This window comes from Vulpes vulpes, chromosome 14, assembly GCF_048418805.1.
Source record: "Vulpes vulpes isolate BD-2025 chromosome 14, VulVul3, whole genome shotgun sequence".
NCBI lineage: Eukaryota > Metazoa > Chordata > Mammalia > Carnivora > Canidae > Vulpes > Vulpes vulpes.
The window spans coordinates 61,755,012-61,772,987 of NC_132793.1; the positions used below are offsets into that span (position 1 = coordinate 61,755,012).

Genomic DNA, 17,976 nt, shown 5'->3' on the forward strand with positions numbered 1-17,976 from the left:
CAGAGACATAGGCAGAGGGAGAAGCAGGCTCCATGCACCGGAAGCCCGACGTGGGATTCAATCTTGGGTCTCCAGGATCGCGCCCTGGGTCAAAGGCAGGCGCCAAACCGCTGCGCCACCCAGAGATCCCCCAGACATCATTTTAAAAGGCTCATAGATGACTTTAAGGTGCACAGAGTGCTAATGATCACTGTTCTTCTTCAGACATTTCTCCCATGATCAAAAACCAGGATCAGCAGTATGTGGCAAACAGTAGGTATTTTTGATAGTTTACACTCACACATGCTAAGGGAGACAACAGATATTATCTCCTAAAAAAATAAATTGTACTAACAAATACCTACACAGTATCTCCTTTCAGAATATTATTTGAGAGAAAGCAAGAATTAAGTCAAAATACATGGGATTAACAGCAGGTAAATCCCTAAATTAACAGCAGGTAAATGTCATGGAGTTCTATCTCTGCCATTCATTTATCTGAGAATAGACATAAAAAGATTCAGTAACTAAAAATGAAAGTAAGACAAGTTCATAGGGCACTCTAAGGATTGGGCTGTTCTTATAATTAGAAATGCTACGGAGTCATCTTTGACATGCTTTGGTCCAAATTAAGCAATAATCCTTAAAGATTTTCTTTTCTTTTTTTAAATCGTGGTAAAAAAGTTTACCACGTGGGGTGCCTACAGATGGCTCAGTCAGCTAAGTGTCTGACACTTGATTTTGGCTCAGGTCATGATCTTGGGGACTTGGGATTGAGCCCCCATCAGGCTCCATGGCTAGCAAGAAGTCTGCTAGAGGATTCTCTCTCTCCATTTGCCCCTCCTCCAGCTCTCTCTCCCCCACTAAAATAAGTAAATCTTTAAAAAGAACCTCTAACATGTGATCTTTTTGACAGAATTTTAAGTGTACAATACAGTATTGTTAACAATAGCCATGATGTTGTACAGATCTCTAGAACTCACTCATCTTGCATAACTGACTGGGATTTTCTATTTAGTTAACTTCTCAGAGCACTGACTGACTGTGGTTCTTAGGGAGCATGGTATACTCATGCATGCAAGCTGCATTTTTAGGCAGTGCAGAAAAGAGCATACCGCAGAATAATTTCAAGAGTTGGAAGATACTAGGCAAGCTGAAGATGAAAACTCATTTCCACATGTTCATTTACTCTGGTGGCATTTCAACAAGATGTGAAATTCTAAGGGCCATCTGTGGTATGAAGAGCTCAAAGCAAAATTCCTGAGGCTCTTACATACATTTCAATTCCTAACCATCTGAAATTGTGTGAGTCAGGAATTTGCAAGCATAGTGACTATCAAGTATTGCAAGAATGTCACACCATATGCCAATAAAGGATGACTAGATGAAGACCCGCAAACTGCTGGCCTCACTCTTTCTCTCTGAGTAATAGTCTTTCGGCCCTTATATAGTATACAGTGTGAGCTGTTATCTAATGGAAAATTAACATACACAAATCACATACTTTTACTGTGTCTATTTATTTAGAAACCTGAAAAGGAGAATACACTGGAGCCTTATGTTAACCAGACCATTTAACTGACCTTTCCTAAATACAGGACCCAAACATCCATAGTGACATATATAGAAAATGTCAAATTCCTGAAGATTAAAAAGAAGTATCTTATTTAGAGGAAATTAAGACATTCTTTGTAATTTGGTTTAAAAAAAAAAGTAAGTGATAGATTGAAGATGGTTTTTCAGTCCATGTTTGCTCAGGGCAAATATTCCTGAGCAAGCCATGCTGTGTTATGGAGTTCACCTTGGCATTACCAACCCTACAGACATGAGTACAGACAGCCCCTGTCTTCACTGCCCCCCTAACATAACTTGTGGGTAGGCCAGGGCTTCTATGAGGAAACCACTGCATAACTGGTCTTAAAACTTGTGCTCGGTTCAAAAGTTTTAAAATGACCAACAGCAGCAGCAAGAAAAACAAGCAAAACAAAAAATTTCATAAGCCTGGCCTCTTTATTAAAGTCTCTAAAAAAAAAATATATATATATATATATATGTGTGTGTGTGTGTGTGTGTGTGCTTAAAATTTTCCTTTGATTTGATAAAAAATATTTTTTTTCCTAAAGATTTTATTTATTCGAGAGTGAGCATGCAAGAGAGAGAACATAAGCAGGGGGAGGGGCAGACAGAGAAGGGGAAGCAGACTCCTCACTGAGCTGGGAGCCCAATGTGGGGCTCGATCCCATGACCCTGAGATCATGACCTGAGCCGAAGGCAGAGACTTAACGGACTGAGCCATCCAGGTGCCCCTGATAAAAAAATATTTCCTAAATAAACGGTAATCTATGCACAAAGACTAGAGGATAAAACAAAATAATACGTGTTTAGACATCTGAAGAGTAGGAATTGTGATTTTTTTTCTTAACAAATTTTCTCCATTTTTAAACTTGTCTTTACCATACAAATACAACTTTAGTATCTTTTTAAACATAATTTAAAAAAAAGACATAATTTAAACATCACTTTTGTTTGAGTCTGAGGTTATACTCCATAAATACAGTATAAGTAGTAAGTACCTGCTAAAGCATTTATTTTCCCTGCTCCTCAAAGCATCGGGGTCTCCCTGAAGCCTCAGGTCAATGGTCTGTGGCCCAGCTCTTACCTGACACCACCTCTTCTCTGGGTCTTGACATACAAGGAGAGAACAAACAGAGCAGAAATGCAACAGCTCCGTGTCAGGTTGGGAAGCCTGGGCTCTGAAGTGGTCAAGGGCCGTAGCAAGCTTTCCTTACCATAATGATGCACCTCTGCCTCTAACTGCTATTCCCAGGCTCATTTAGTTTTCACTTGTTCACAAAGCACCCACCTGCCCCACACTCAGGCAGGCAGGGGTTCCAGTTCCCAAGAACTCCCATGAGTCAGTCTTGCAGCTGACCCCATTCTGATTTTGTGCCCTGAGACTGATATCTGGGTCCCTCTGCTGGGCCTCTAGACTAAATGCCAGGCTCTTATTTCCTTGGCTGTGCCTGGCACCCAGTTCTTCCCAGAGCATGTAGTCCAAAGCATCAGCATTACCTGGGAGACTGCTAAATGCAGAACCTCATGCCCCACCCGTGGGCCTACTGACTCAGAATCTGCACCTGAGGGGCGCCTGGGGGGCTCAGTTGGTTAAGTGTCTGCCTCAACTCAGACCTCCCTTCGGCTGAGGTCATGATCCCAGGGTCCTGGGATCGAGCCCCATGTTGGGCTTCCTGGTCAGTGGGGAGTCTGCTTCCTCTTCTCTTTGCCTCTCTCCCTGCTCATGCTCTCTTCTCTCTCTAGTAAATAAATAAAATCTTAAAAAAAAAAAAAAAAAAAAAGAATCTGCACATGAACAAGATCCCTAGCTCACTTGCATGCATATCAATTTGAAAAGCACTGGTCCAAATGACAGACAAGCGGTAGCACCTACACCTGTTGTCAGAATAATGGGCTTCCTGAGGTTGATCTCCAGAGTAACGGCACTTCCTTATTAAACTCCTGTCTTGCCTGCTCTACTCTGTCCTCCTACTGTCATCAGAGATGAGCTTGCCAAAGCCCAGTCTGATCATGCTTAGAATTCTAGAACAGCTTCTATGAACAGCTTCCAGTCAGCTTGCCAGCCTCGTCGCCTGCAAGCCTTCACCTCCCGCTATGCTCCAGCCATGGCAAACTGTGTGGTTCCTGGAAAACAGCAGTTACTAAAGATTACATTTTCCTTAATGCATGTTTCCCAAAAGGGGGCTGAGGAAAGAACTCGTTTTCCTTCCCCTTTTCTTCCATCTACATGTATTAATTTTGCAACTTAAAAAGAAATCACTCTCTGCAAAATAGACAAGCAGGTCTGTCACTGGAGATACAACTAACTTTTATTGCTACCTTGTTAAAGAGGATATAACTGACTTCAAAGTGTTCATGTGCCTTTGAAGGTATTCAATAGATACTGTAGTAAACTTGCTGAGTAACTCATAATTTCAACAGTAACCTCACTGAAAAGTCAAACACTTCATAGTTCTCTAAACATCATTAAAGACATTTTTACTTTTAAAATAGAAACATTTTTTGTTTTTCAGAATTGGCCTTAGATTCTAAGCTGTGAGACTCAAAGTTTAAACATGGAAATCTGTAGTACTAAATGAAGTGTTTCACTAGTCTGTTTTATTCGTGCAATGATTCACAGCTACTAGAGTCTACTCATTAATTCAACCAACACAAAACCTGCGATGTTGAAGGCACTGTGTTGGTGTGCTCTGTAGGAGTGGTTATTTATGCCTCTTCTAAGCCAGTACTCACTGAATAATGGGTTTAAGACCTACCACCACCATTCTACCCCTATATAGGTACAGGTATATACAGAGAGGTTTTTTTTAAACTTATCTTTAAGTAATCTCTCCACCCAATGTGGGGCTTGAACTCAAGACCCCAACATCAAGAGGTGTATGCTCTAGCTACTGACTGAGCCAGCCAGGCACCCTCATATATATATATATTTAAATCCACTTAAATCTTCATACTGCAATATGAAATCAACATACTTCATACTGTACTTTTTAAAACCATTAATTTTTATTTTAACTTATAATAAAACTATGTAACAAAAGCCCAAATGAAAAAAATATTATTTTAACATCAATTATTTCAAATGAAGACTACCCAAAAGTTTCTTACAAATATGAAACAGCACTTTATTTGCAAACCTTTATAAACTTATCTGTCCCCCATTCTAAAGTCTAAAAATAGATTATAAATGTTTCTCCATCCACATTCCAGAGGAGTGACCTTAACTTAATATTTCATCAGTACATGATTCCAAGTGAAAAATTAAAGAAAGGTCTCAGAAATTTTCTATTTAGATGCTTTCTTTAAAAATCATTTTATATCAATTATTTTCCATTCTTAAATGGGACACTTGGATGTGATACCTTCAATGCACTGGCAAAAATGACTCAGATAAAACTTCTATTTTTTAAAATATAGCAGGTACAAGTATTTAAAAGGACAAGAGAGGAGATCCCTGGGTGGCTCAGCAGTTCAGTGCCTGCCTTTGGCCCAGGGCGTGATCCTGGAGTTCCGGGATCGAGTCCCATATCGGGCTCCCTGCATGGAGCCTGCCTCTCCCTCTGCCTGTGTCTCTGCCTCTCTCTGTCTCTGTCTATCATGAATAAATAAATAAAATCTCAAATAAATAAATAAATAAATAAATAAATAAATAAATAAATAAGACAAGAGGAAAAATAATTGATAAGCCCTATCTTAAAAAGATAAGCAGACAGTAAGAAAAAAAAGTAAAATATAAACTAGTCAAAGTTGGGGTGCTTGGTTGACTCAGTTGGTAGAGTGTGTGACTCTTGATCTTGGGGTTGTGGGTTCAAGCCCCACGCTTGGGGTCAAGATTACCTAAAAATAAAATCTTCAAAATAAGCAAACTAATTAAATAAAATAAAACAGCCAAGGTTGATCAGATCTCAGCCTTAAACTAACTTTAGGTATTATTTCCAGTTCCTAAACTGCATGCAGGTACTTTGCTAAATTCTCTCAATTATATCCAAAATCTAAAAGTAAAACAGAAAAGTGAATAAATAGCCAGCTTTTAAGATGCAGATACTGAGGCATGTAGGTGACTCAGTCGGTTAAGCATCTGACTCTTGGTTTTGGCTCAGGTCATGATCTCAGGGTCATAATCTCAGGGTTCTGAGACCAAGCCCCACATTGGGCTCCTCGCTCATTGGGGAGTTGGCTTCCTCTCTCCCTCTGCCCCTTCCTTCGCTCATGCTCTCTCTTGTGCATGCTTCTGCACACCCTCTCTCTCTCTCTTGCTGTCTCTCTCTAAAATAAATAAATATTTTTAAAAGATGTAGATACTTATTTTCATTCACACTTTGAAAATTTTGTTTCTTTAGAGTTAGACTAGACGATAAATTCTTATATTTTCACATTTTGGATATTTAAAATACTAACATATCTGCTCAGGAGGAAAAGAAGTTATTTTCACAAGTAGATGTAAAACCAAGGCAAATAAACTTACAAGGAAGATGGAAAGCTTGAACAATTTATATATATATACCACAAAGACTATTTCATGTTAGGATCATAATCCTTACCTCAGATGATAGAAAGAAGATAAATGTGACACTAACCAATACTCCTGAGGACCAGAGACATGGTTCCTTTCAAAAACTTAAGAGAATGTACCAGAACCATTTAACAGGATACCTGAATAAATGAAGCGCAGAATGTCTGATAAACAGGAACAGAAGAGAGCGTCTTTAACAATGACACGTAAGGGCGGGTTGCCTGGAGAATCCTGGCTAGCACCTGGAAATGCAGTGTCTCTGTTTATACTGAAGAGGTCCTGGGTTGTCCGGATGATACTGGAATCCTGAATGTCAGCGGGACTCTTCACGTTGAAAAGTAGCATGAAAACATGGCTTACGGCACACAGAACAATCTTGTGGGCCTCAGCAACTTCCTTTAAATCTGGGTTGTAAAATACCACATCCACACACTGGCAGCAGAACAGCAAGTTATTTAAATCAGAGTTATAATGCGATGCTTCAGCCTTTAAGACAGGCATTTTTTCTGTTTCAAAAAACAAAATAAAAGTGATAAGTTATTCTTTAGGTCTACACAATCATTTCAGGTTTCTTTTAAGCATGACAAAATAATATTTTCTTAATATTGTTGAGTTGAGCCATATGAAATTGCCAATACTTGGCCATTTGTGACCTACCAAAGACAGCAATTTTGTATAACAATCTAATTGTAAACACATATAAATTGGTTATCCTGAGATAACAGTCACAGAAATACTGTATTTTTTATAGTACAAATGAAAATTGTACTAATTCCCATTAAGAGCAATAAAAATAGTGCTTTTCACTATTTGTATGTCCCCAAATAAAATCTCTCTCCAAATACTGAATTTCAGTATGTTGGTGGTTATCAGTCCTTACTTTCACCTGATAAAAAAATTCAAATTACTGAACAAGTTCTGAAGAATCCAACCTCACATTTGAAGTCGTCTTCCTCCTGGGTTTGGAAATGCTGGTGCGGGAAAAAACTGTCAAAATTAAATTGTTAAAACTGCAACCTTCCAAAGCCAGGGCTCAGAGTCTTAAACTCCGTTGTTTGAAACCATCTTGACCATTTTATTTTGATTCTAAAATTAATATTTTTTTCCTCCTAGTAAAACGAGAACCAGCATTTCCCCCTCGGCACACCTCAAGTAGAGTGCTGGCGAGACTCCCTAATTTCCAAAAAAAAAAAAAAAAGTATGTAACCTTCCATTTCCTAGTTTGATCACTAACAAAGAGAGATTAGCCTTCAGGCAATTGAGAACATCCCTAGGCCCTCATCACAGACCCTAACGATAAAATATCTGCTGTCTAGCTTTTATCCGAAGCTGAGCCGAGGAAAGGGTTATCGGTAAAGGGTTGCTGCAAAGATATGTATCTACTAAACCAGTAGAATTCAAACTTCTTTAGGAAGAAAAATTCTTTACTCTAAAGCAAACCTTCAGTCTCTAAAATAGATAATAACATGGTACTTTGGTGGCTAGGCTTTTCCTGACCTATACCCCACTCTTGCTTCCCTCTGCTGCCTCCCAGACCCTGGATGGCTAAGAACAACCTGAAAGCCACACGTCCGGGAGCCCCGGTTCCATTCTTAGAACAAGTAAGCACCAGAACGATGTTCAGTGGGATACCTAACAGAAGGGCACGAAGAACCACCTGTGAGAACTGAGACTGCATTTGCTGACCAGACACTTCTGAAAGCCCTGTTCACTAGGTGACCCAGTGCCCCAAGTGGAGACCCACGTTGAGAAATTTCTTCTAGTGCTAAATGGCATGAATTGCTTTGCTTTCTCAGATCAACTGTTGTGTTTTCTCTTCTTCAATAATAAGAACCAAGAAATTATCTGTCTCCATTGTTTATTTGGCTATTCCCCACCCATCTTCTTATCCAAAAAGTATTTAAAGCAGTAGGTTTGCTATGTAACCAGCCAAGTCTCCCCTCTCACTTTGCACACTGGAAAATTCAAAGCCAACCTGTGTATTACTTAGGATCTATAGATCTGCATTAAAAAAAAAAAAATTTCCCATACTAATTTATGTTTTCTTGATTTTTAATTTATGTTGATTTATTTAACAAGTACTTATCAAGTACCTACACTATAAAACAATATCCACAGCAAATTGGTCTGCATGAGTACTATTACTCTATCTCTATGACAGAGTTATTAAAAATTTTTGATGAAAATTAATTTTTATAAAAATTGTGTATATTTATTTTTATTTTCCTCTAACCTTGGGTTATGAAAATTTTCAAACATTTGAAAAAGTTCAATGAATGATACAATAAGCACACATATATCCTTCACTTGGATTCTGTAATTAACTTTTTGTCATGTTTGCCATATCTCTAGGTAGATACACACTTACGCACCGACTCATATTCCTGAATCATGTAAAAGTAGAGTTGCAATCATCAAGATATTTCAGCTATAAATACTTTAATACTCATTTCCAAAAAATAAGGACATTCTTCCATTAATGACAGAACCACTACCATACATCCAAAAATTAACAATTCCCTCATGTCACCTAATTTCCAGTCCATATTAAAATTTTACCCAACTGTCCTGAGGAAAGTCTTTGAGATGTTTTTATTGAACCAGTATCCAATCAAGGTTCATGCACTGCATTTGCTTATCATTTCTCTTAGACTTTAATCTAAAATAGCTCTTCACCACATACACTATTTTTAAAAGAAGCTTGTAGACTCAAGTTTAAGACAGTACAAAATGGGTCCAAAGTACCAGCTACTTCAGAATCACCTGGAAACTTATTTTATTTTATTTTATTTTATTTTATTTTATTTTTTTGGAAACTTATTTTAAAAGCAGATTCCAAATTTGGGAACAACTGCTCTAACACTTGGGAAGTGATCTATAATAAATATCAACTGAATGTCTAGACATTGGTTAGTAAATGCACCTGGTTGTTCAAGCTGAGGTGGTCTAATTCCATGAAATGAGTTGCTCATTTTTCTTTTCTTCATTTTTTCACTTGTCTTCTGATTTAAGGCTTGAATCATAAAATACTCCAACTAAAACAGGAATCAAATTTTAATTAAATTAAAACTAAATCTTCAAAAAAATTATGTATCTGACGTAATTATTTGTACCCCAAATCACATTTGCCAAATGTTTTTAATTCCAGTACCATCTACATGTATGCTTTAGCAAACACTTAAACAATTTGTTTTTCTTTTTTAAAAAATGTATCAAGTTGAACAGACTGTGCTTGTCCAAGCATAAATAAACTATCTATTCAAGAAGGAACTGTTTATTCTCTTGAATAATCAAGAAAGTCCAGCAGTACAACTGTGTGACTGTCAATAATCATCTCGTGGGCAACTGCAGCAGTCAATACTAGAGAAATTCAAGGCTGGACAGATCTGGCTCTATGTCACAGATGCTCAGATCAACGAGGGATGTTTACATATACTCTATTTTTTCTTAAATAAATTACACTGAAATACATCCTTTATGTTATAAATTAAAAATCCTGGGGTGCCTGGCTGGTTACGTCAGCAGAGCATGCAACTCTTGATCTTGAGATTTTCAATCCGAGATCCATTTATTAGGTGTAGAGATTACTAAAAAATAAAATCTTAAAAATAAAATCCTAACCACACTCACTTGCACAGCACAAGGCCTATATGCCTTATGCTGTAAGGCTTGGGGCAAAGGTACAGATAGAGGTCCACGTACCACATACACTAATATTTAAACTCTGTAAATCAAGAAAACAAACTAATCTGTAAAAGACGTTATATCCTCTTACTTTGACAGATATAACATCATAAAAGCCTAGAAGGCCAGGTTTGTATTTAAATTCTCAGACTTCTCAGAACTTCAGGTAGGACAGGGAAAGCTGGCCTTAATTCCAGATCCCAAGACCTCCCCTTCTTGTCTCACCCCTGCTCCATCCCAAGCCTCAAGGAGCTTTTTGCATACGAGCAGACATCCAGGCCTGCATATCCAAAACCTCCTATGCCATCATCCTATGGCCACCTTTCAGACTTGGGGACACACACACTAGTAATGCAGTCCACCTGCAGGAGGATCAACCCAGGAAAAAGGCCTGCGCAGGCCTGAGAAACAGACTGCTGGTCAGAGAACTCTGGGGTCCTGCATTTGGAACATGGTTGTAGCACTGTAACAACAGAACTTTCTTTTCTGCATTAATGGAAATGTTCTGTAATATCTGTGCTATCGAATACAGTAGCCACAAGGCACATGTAGCTATTAAGCACCTGAATGTGAGTAGTGCCTCTGAGGAACTAAATTTTCTTCAGTTAATTTAAATATAAATAGCTATATTTATGGTAATGGCTACCCTAACCCAATGATGCAGGCCTAGAAGGGCTACTAGCTCCAGGAGGGCATACCCCTTGGCTCTATCAACTTGTGACATGGTGGTGCAACTGGAGGGAGTGCCAGATGGGGCTCTTGAAAGATAAAGGGCACACACTCCTCTTGCCCAGGTCTTCATCCTTGATTCTTAAATACGAGATTTTAAATGTTCCTTTCACTTTGACATTATCGCCTCCATCTATACTCCTGCAAATACCACCATTTCTTACAGTCAAGATCTAAGCTGTATTTTACTATTCAACAATCTCAAAAGGGATCATTCTGATCTTATTTCTATATTCTCACCAAGTCTTAAGGATAAAAGAAACTGCCATGTCTTTCTTCCAACCCTGACCACATCTTCAGTTCTTATCATGCCTCCAACCGTAACTGCAACACCAGGCGTTAGGAGCAAAGAGAAACAAGGAGGAGGAAGCAGAAGCAAGCAGAGGCAAGTGGGAGTTGGCAGGTGGGAAGAGTGACCCTGGGATGTCGGGTTCAGGAAGTGGAGCCGGGAACAAGGAAACCTACACACTCCAAGAGAACCAGCCCCCTCTCCTCTCCACAATGAAACCGAACTGGCATTTCCCCCCAGTTCCCTAGGTATTTCTGGGAAATGCAAGATTCTTAGACTAAATTCAGATTGTTTTTAATCCACTACAATATAATATCTTTGATAGGAAAATTAGATGTCAGTCCTCTCTACCTTTCTAACCTTTCTACTTTTTACTTGTCACTGTAAATAAATAAGACGGAAGTTTCTCATAGTCATTGTAATATCAATATTGTGAGTCTATCTTCCTTAATGCTGTATCATTAATATTTCTTTACATTAGTGGGCTAAATAATAGCCACTTATACATGACAGAAATCAGAACCATTTATGTTTGGTTCTATTTTATCTTTGTTTCTTATTTGGAGCCTGGTAACTTAAATTTCTACAGTCATCTATGGAGACCTCAATAGTTTGCATGAATCTATATAATGAATATTCTGGTATACTGGAAAGAGTACTTGATGAAGAGCCAGGGAACTAATGAAAAAGTCTGAAGTGTTCCTGCCCAATGGGGGGTTTACTTTGGTTTAGACCTCTTCATATTTACCATTTCTGTTGAGTGGAGTCACTTCTTAGAGGATTGAAAAGATAGTTCCAAAGTCAGTTAATAGTTACATGATACCACTCCACAGTATTCTCCAAGCACCATGAAGTCCTAATATTGTAGGGAAGGTGCTGTGTGCTAAGACAGGCCTCCAAAATGTCTACAGGACCCAGTAAATGCTGTAGCTATAGAGAGAGCAAATCCCAGTTTCTCAAATATCCAACAACCAGCTATGTTTTTAAATATTTATTTATTTGAGAGAGAGAGACATGGCTTGTAAACGCAAGCAGGGAAAGAGGCAGAGGGAGAGGGAGAAAAGCAGACTCCCCACTGGGCTCAGAGCCTGACATGAGGGCTCCATCTCACAACCCTGAGATCATGATCTGAGCAGAAATCAAGAGTCAGACACTTAAACCAACTGTGCCATGTAGGCGCCCCAACAAGCTGTTTGTATAAGTAGTTTCTATGGATATTTTTGAGCTGAATTCTTTAGGAATATACAAAATCTTTCCAAAGCACACAGAGAAAGAAAAATCATTCTTTTCAAATAGTAGACAGACATGAAGGAGATCTTCACAGGCCCAATGGTTCGGGTAGCGAGGCTCACTGAACATATGAAGATTATGAATAAAACTGAATCACAGGTTTGTGTAAGTAAATATGCTTTTGATATGTACACCAAAAAACAACGTTGTCACCAAGTAGAAAATTCAAAAAATCCTATTAGACAATAGAAAATGCTTCATTTGCAGGGAAAAATAAAATAATTTTACTCTGACGAAATCTCACTTCTACTCTCATTTTATTTCTCAAAGCTAAAACCAATCATGCTTTTAAAACTAAAGTTCTGGGATCCCTGGGTGGTGCAGCGGTTTAGCGCCTGCCTTTAGCCCAGGGCACGATCCTGGAGACCCGGGATCGAATCCCACGTCAGGCTCCCGGTGCATGGAGCCTGCTTCTCCCTCTGCCTGTGTCTCTGCCTCTCTCTCTCTCTCTCTCTCTCTGTGTGACTAACATAAATAAATAAAAATTTAAAAAAAAACATTAAAACTAAAGTTCTAACTGAGGTTCTAGAAAATAGCTTCACAGCCAACCTGACAAATGACTTTAATTTATGTAACAGGGATTATCACTTACCACTCCTCCAAAATACTTTCCTATGTAGAAGTCATCAAGGCTGTGTAGCTCAAGATAGGTTGCTCCTAGTTCTTTAGCAAGTTGGATCCCTTCACTTGTACTGACACAGCTCCCTCTGTCTGAGGTACACAGCGGGCATGTACAAGGTAATTCTTCTGAGAAAGTAAATATGAGGAACAAAGAGCTTTGAAATTAAACATGAAAAGAAATATGCACAGGCAACCTGAACCTTCAACAAATCAACAGCTCATAACAGAACCATAGTTCAGGGGCATTTGGTACTCCACTATCCACTAGACTCTAAATAAAAAGCATCAGTGTTAATAGAAACGTCCCTAAAGTAAACAAGCTTTAAGTGCAAGAAGAATAAACAGTATTTTAGAAAACAGAAGAACTTAAAAATAAGTGAGTATGTATTATCAAGGCTTTTATAGCCATTAAACCAATCAGCTAGGAATGGAGAACATGTTTCCTTTTATACAACCGTGACATGCTGAGTATCAATACAAATTAACAATTTTAGTTGCCCACCGAAACCATGGAAAACAGCCGGTTAGCTCTTTTTTCTTTTCTTTTCCTTTCTTTCCTTTTTTTTTGTGATAAACTTGAAATACATTCACTGAGTTGATTAGATCTGAATCCTCAAGACTGCAAAATTTTGTAGGTTTCATTTAAAGTACATTCTTCTTAATCCAGACATTTCAATTATTAGACCCTAAAGTACTTGACTGCAGAAATCAAATTCAATTACTTTATCTTTCTCTTCAAGGTTAAAAAAATCATAAACTAAAGGAATAAAAAGTATTTATTCAAAATGTGAACCATCCTAAACATCATGGTTGTACCACGTACAGATGTATGGCTGGGCAGGTGGTAGATCAACATATCTATTTAGGACACTCCTTAAAAAAGCTAAAAATGTATGTTCAACTCTGAATTCATCAGCAAGCTTTGTTTTGTTTCATGACACATCATGTATACCATTGTTTAAATGTCAGCCAAGTCAGAGGAGGATAAATCCATTCCTAGAAATGCATGTTATTATAGATTCATTTCCCTGGGAAGCAGACTCTGAGATGGAGATTGGTGTGCAAGAGGTTTATTAGGGGGATGATCCTGGGAACAAATGTTATCAGGGGTGAGGGAAGTGGGACTGGGCAGAGAAAAAATTCGAACTGCATTATAGCTACAACAAAGATCTCAGTGGATCCTACTGGGGAGGGGAGCTGGGGCTTAGATGGCCCTTTGGAATGGTTCTCCATTTGGGGAAAGGCAGCTGGACCTTTGTGTCCCTAAATCAATCAAGATAATCAGTGATTAGATGAGGGCTACCAGAGAAAGGGCAGAAGAACCTTGAGTAAGCCAGCAGCTTCTATCAGCACAAGGTAATGCTGGAAAAGGTACTCAGTTGTGCGCCAGCAGCAGCCAACAATCTGGTAACAGAGCAAGCACAGTGGCCCTCAAAAGGCATGTGGGGGGCACCTGTGTGGCTCAGTCGGATGAGCGCCTGACTCTTGATTTTGCCTCAGGTCATGATCTGGAGGTCATGAGATCAGGCCTCATATGGGGCTCCTCACTCAGCATGGAGTCTGCTTGGGATTCTTTCCTCCTCGCTCTCCCTCTCCCTCTGCTCTTTCCACTGGATGCCTGCGCACACTCTAAAATAAATAAAATCTAAAAAAAAATTTTTTTTAAAAGGACATTTGGGCAACTTCCCACAACAAATTCCTTACCAATGAAGTGCATATAGATGGAGCATGTATATGTACACAAAGGATATTTAGTGCATGTGTGTGCTATGTATGTAACTATGTCAATAATTTCAGCTTCATTGAAAGCACTTTAGAGCTCAGAAATTTACATCCTCCTTTTGCAGAGGAGGAAACTGGGGCTCAGGGAAGATAAGTGACTTGTTCAAGTTTCTTTGTGTGTCAGAGATGGAAAAACAATGATAAAACTGTTACTTGCTCTATCTGATAAGCAAAATGATATCAAAAGGTAAGATAAAAATTTAGTCTGAGTAAAGACACGGTGATTTCAAAGTTAAGCATGGGTTCTCAAAATTAAGCCATGAATTCTAAGTTTTTGCTTTTACTTTTTCCAAGATCATTTTGGGTTCGGAGCACATAAAGTTTTTATACAGAATTTAGCCTATCTTGAAAAATAACACATTGGTATTTCACATTCTTTACAAAGATTCATAAACAGTGCCTTTGATTTTCTGAAGACAGAGGCCTTCTTATATCTACAAAGCTCTCCTTATGTTGATGGAATGGGGTGAGTAGGCAGTCCATCTTATTAGACTGTATTCTAAACAAAAATAAAGCAAAGTGTTTCAAGTGAAAAATTAAGTGAACATAATACAAAATAATTTTTAACAAAAAATCTGGATTTGAAAGAAAATCCAACTAATTTCAGGTTTAACTCAGCTGAGCAGGGTTTTCCGTTGTGTATAGCCAATGACCCCTACTGACACACAGTCCTAGAAAATTCCTCTTCACATCTAGTCTGCACATCTCCTCTGTGGCACAGAAGACATTGCTTTTTGTTCACAGGTGCCCAAAAGGAAAAAAAAAATCTTGTGATCATGTGGCGGGGACAGCATGAAAACCAACAAAACATTTATAGAATAAATAAACCTACATCATACATTTCATCAGGAACCATCAGAGGAGCCAAAACAATTTAAATTGTGGTGCCTTCTACAGGAGATCACTCCTGTGAGCCTACGTCAGGGTCACAGGGACTCTAGGCATCAGTGTTACACTTCTCGTTAACATTGTAGTCTTTTTTTCCTTCTCTTATGTGACATCTCTTAAAGTATTATCACAAATACCTATTTTTTTTAAAGCAAACAGACTATAAATCTGAAATTAAAATGAATGGCATCTCTTTGAAAGCAGTGGCTTTCAGGATCTGCAGGGTGATTCTTACAATGTTGTCAACTGCAAGAAAGTTTTAGAAATCCTTTTAAGAATTCTAGCCTAGCAATCTACTCAACTCCATCAGGACTTCAAAAAGAAAAGAAGATGGGATGTTCATTTTGGGGAGCTTAAGGCTATGGATACCCCTAGGCATGTTCAGAAAAAAAAAATTCTCTTTTAAAGAGAATATTTAGTAAAAGCCAAAAATTTGTTCAAAGCCAAATGTGATGAAGACGACATACAAGTCAAGCTTGTCAAAACATGTGTAACAAAGGAAAACGATGAGACTGACTGTGTTTGCTGAACTAATTCTCAAGAACTCAAGAGAGGAATTACCAGGAGAATACCCAGCACAGCTTCGTGTATTGCAAGGGACTGGGGGAGGGAAGCAATAAGAGTCCTCAGGTTGAATATCAGATTTAGCTTGGTAATTACTTTGCAATCACATCTACATGTGAAATTAATTTCACCTTGTTTAAAACCAATCATCCACTAATTGAACAAATGTTTACTGAGTACCTACCATATATCAAACAAGAAATAAACACAGATAAAAACCCACAGTCAACTGAGCCAACACAGGCATGACTACAAATCATAATATAATGAATATAATAAATACTAAAATGAGGTATGCAAAATCGCTATGGGAACAGAAGAGAAGAAATTAACTCTGCCTGGGCATTATGGAAGTCTTCACAAAGAGGCACTGATTTATTGGATAAGTATGAATTTGTCATGCAGATATAACAGGAGTTGTGCAGAAGGGCACTCCCACCAGAGGGTACAACATATGCAGAGGTCTGGGTATAAGAAAAAAACAACACATTAACTTCCAGTTTCAAAATGGCAAGCTAAGCCCACACTGCAACTCCTCTACCTGCCAAATCACAGAAATGATTAATAGGGGAGGAGAGGGAAGAAGTGAGAGAGAAATGGAAGAAAGGAAGAAAAGGGAGGGGTGGGGGAAGGAGGAAGGGAGATACACACATACATACTCAAAAATTAAGAGGAGAGAAACTAGGAGTGTATAAAAGGCCGAAGGCAGATAGCAAAAGACCAAAGACAGAAAGCTGAAGCTCAAAGGACAGGTAGGAAGTCACACACCAGGCAACATCAAGAACACTCAATGCTCAAAGACGAGGGAGCAACATGGAGGCCCATGGACAACTCAATGGACATCAGTTGGAGACCCCAATGGAAGCAGCTATGCCTGAAGATCTGATATAAGCTCTAACTCCCACCCCGACCTCAAAGAGCAGTTGGGCAGAGGAGGAAAAAGGTGTTAATCCAACTGAGAATCTATACTGCAAAACTAGGCAAATTAAGAACTATCCAACATTAGGAAGTATCCATACTATGTAATAAAATTTCATCAAATGAAAAGACTTAGAATGCCCTCCTCAAGACAAAACTTAATAAAATATTCAAAACAGAATCTTAAGTATAATTAATTGAGACAGGTTTTATTTTTAAAGTATTTACATTCTTAAAACAGGAAGAAGAAATTGTGAAAAACAATCAATTAGAGATTTTGGATATGAAAAGATGTGGAAATTTTTCAAAATGTAATAATGCAAAAGAGCAGGAAAGATATAGCAGAAGTAATTTGCGAGCTGGGGAAAAAAGACCAAAGAACTCTCCTATAATATAACACCGAGAAATAAAGGTTAGGAAATATAAAAGATAGGAGAAACAGAGGAGACATCCAGAAGTTTCAATATCAGTCTAATAAGCATCCAAAAAGGACAGAATAGAGAAAATGGGAGGGAAGGTGATATCTGAAGAAATCATGAAGTTGAGACTTTCTCAGATCTAAAGAAAGACATTAAGTTCAAGTAGTTCAGTATGTCTGTACATAAGACACAAAAGATCATGCCTACAAGGTTCCAGAAGGAATCAGGAGCTAGATAATGAAGGATCTTGTATTTTAGGTAAGACTTCACAAGAGAAAATTACTGAAATGAGATGCAGATACTGGATTGGAAAAAATATCAATGGGAACTCATGATTAAAAAAAAAAAATATATATATATATATATATATATATATATATATATATATATATATATGATTATCCAGTGAAAGGGCCTTGAAGCAATGACATTTAAACTTATGAGCACCCCGAAAGCCCAGATCTTGGTTTCTAAACATCATTGTTCACTAAATGGAACCAGGGTTCCCTGACTGATTCCAGGGTGGGGCAAGCAATATAAGGTGAGCCTGGAACATCTTACGCCAGAAAATAAGGAAGCACTCAAAAATTAATTGGAACTAGGTTGGAAAGACTCCCTCCATGCAAATTTGGGATAATATGAGCAATAAAAAGAATAATGAGAAGAACAGATTATAAAATACTGAATATAAAAAACAAATCCATGGGGGATCCCTGGGTGGCTCA

General features: G+C 38.2%; 1 protein-coding gene across 1 annotated transcript in view; it reads right to left on the reverse strand.

Annotated features, from left to right (window-relative positions):
- The window catches only part of RHOBTB3 (Rho related BTB domain containing 3), a 54,731-nt gene that overhangs the window by 26,336 nt on the left and 10,419 nt on the right, over positions 1–17,976 (reverse strand). Inside the window, exons 4-6 of the mRNA XM_072736748.1 lie at positions 12,652–12,806; positions 8,991–9,102; positions 6,208–6,573 (exon numbers count right to left, since the gene is read on the reverse strand). Of these exons, the coding sequence (XP_072592849.1) occupies positions 6,208–6,573; positions 8,991–9,102; positions 12,652–12,806 (633 nt within the window). The remainder of the gene's footprint in view (positions 1–6,207; positions 6,574–8,990; positions 9,103–12,651; positions 12,807–17,976) is intronic.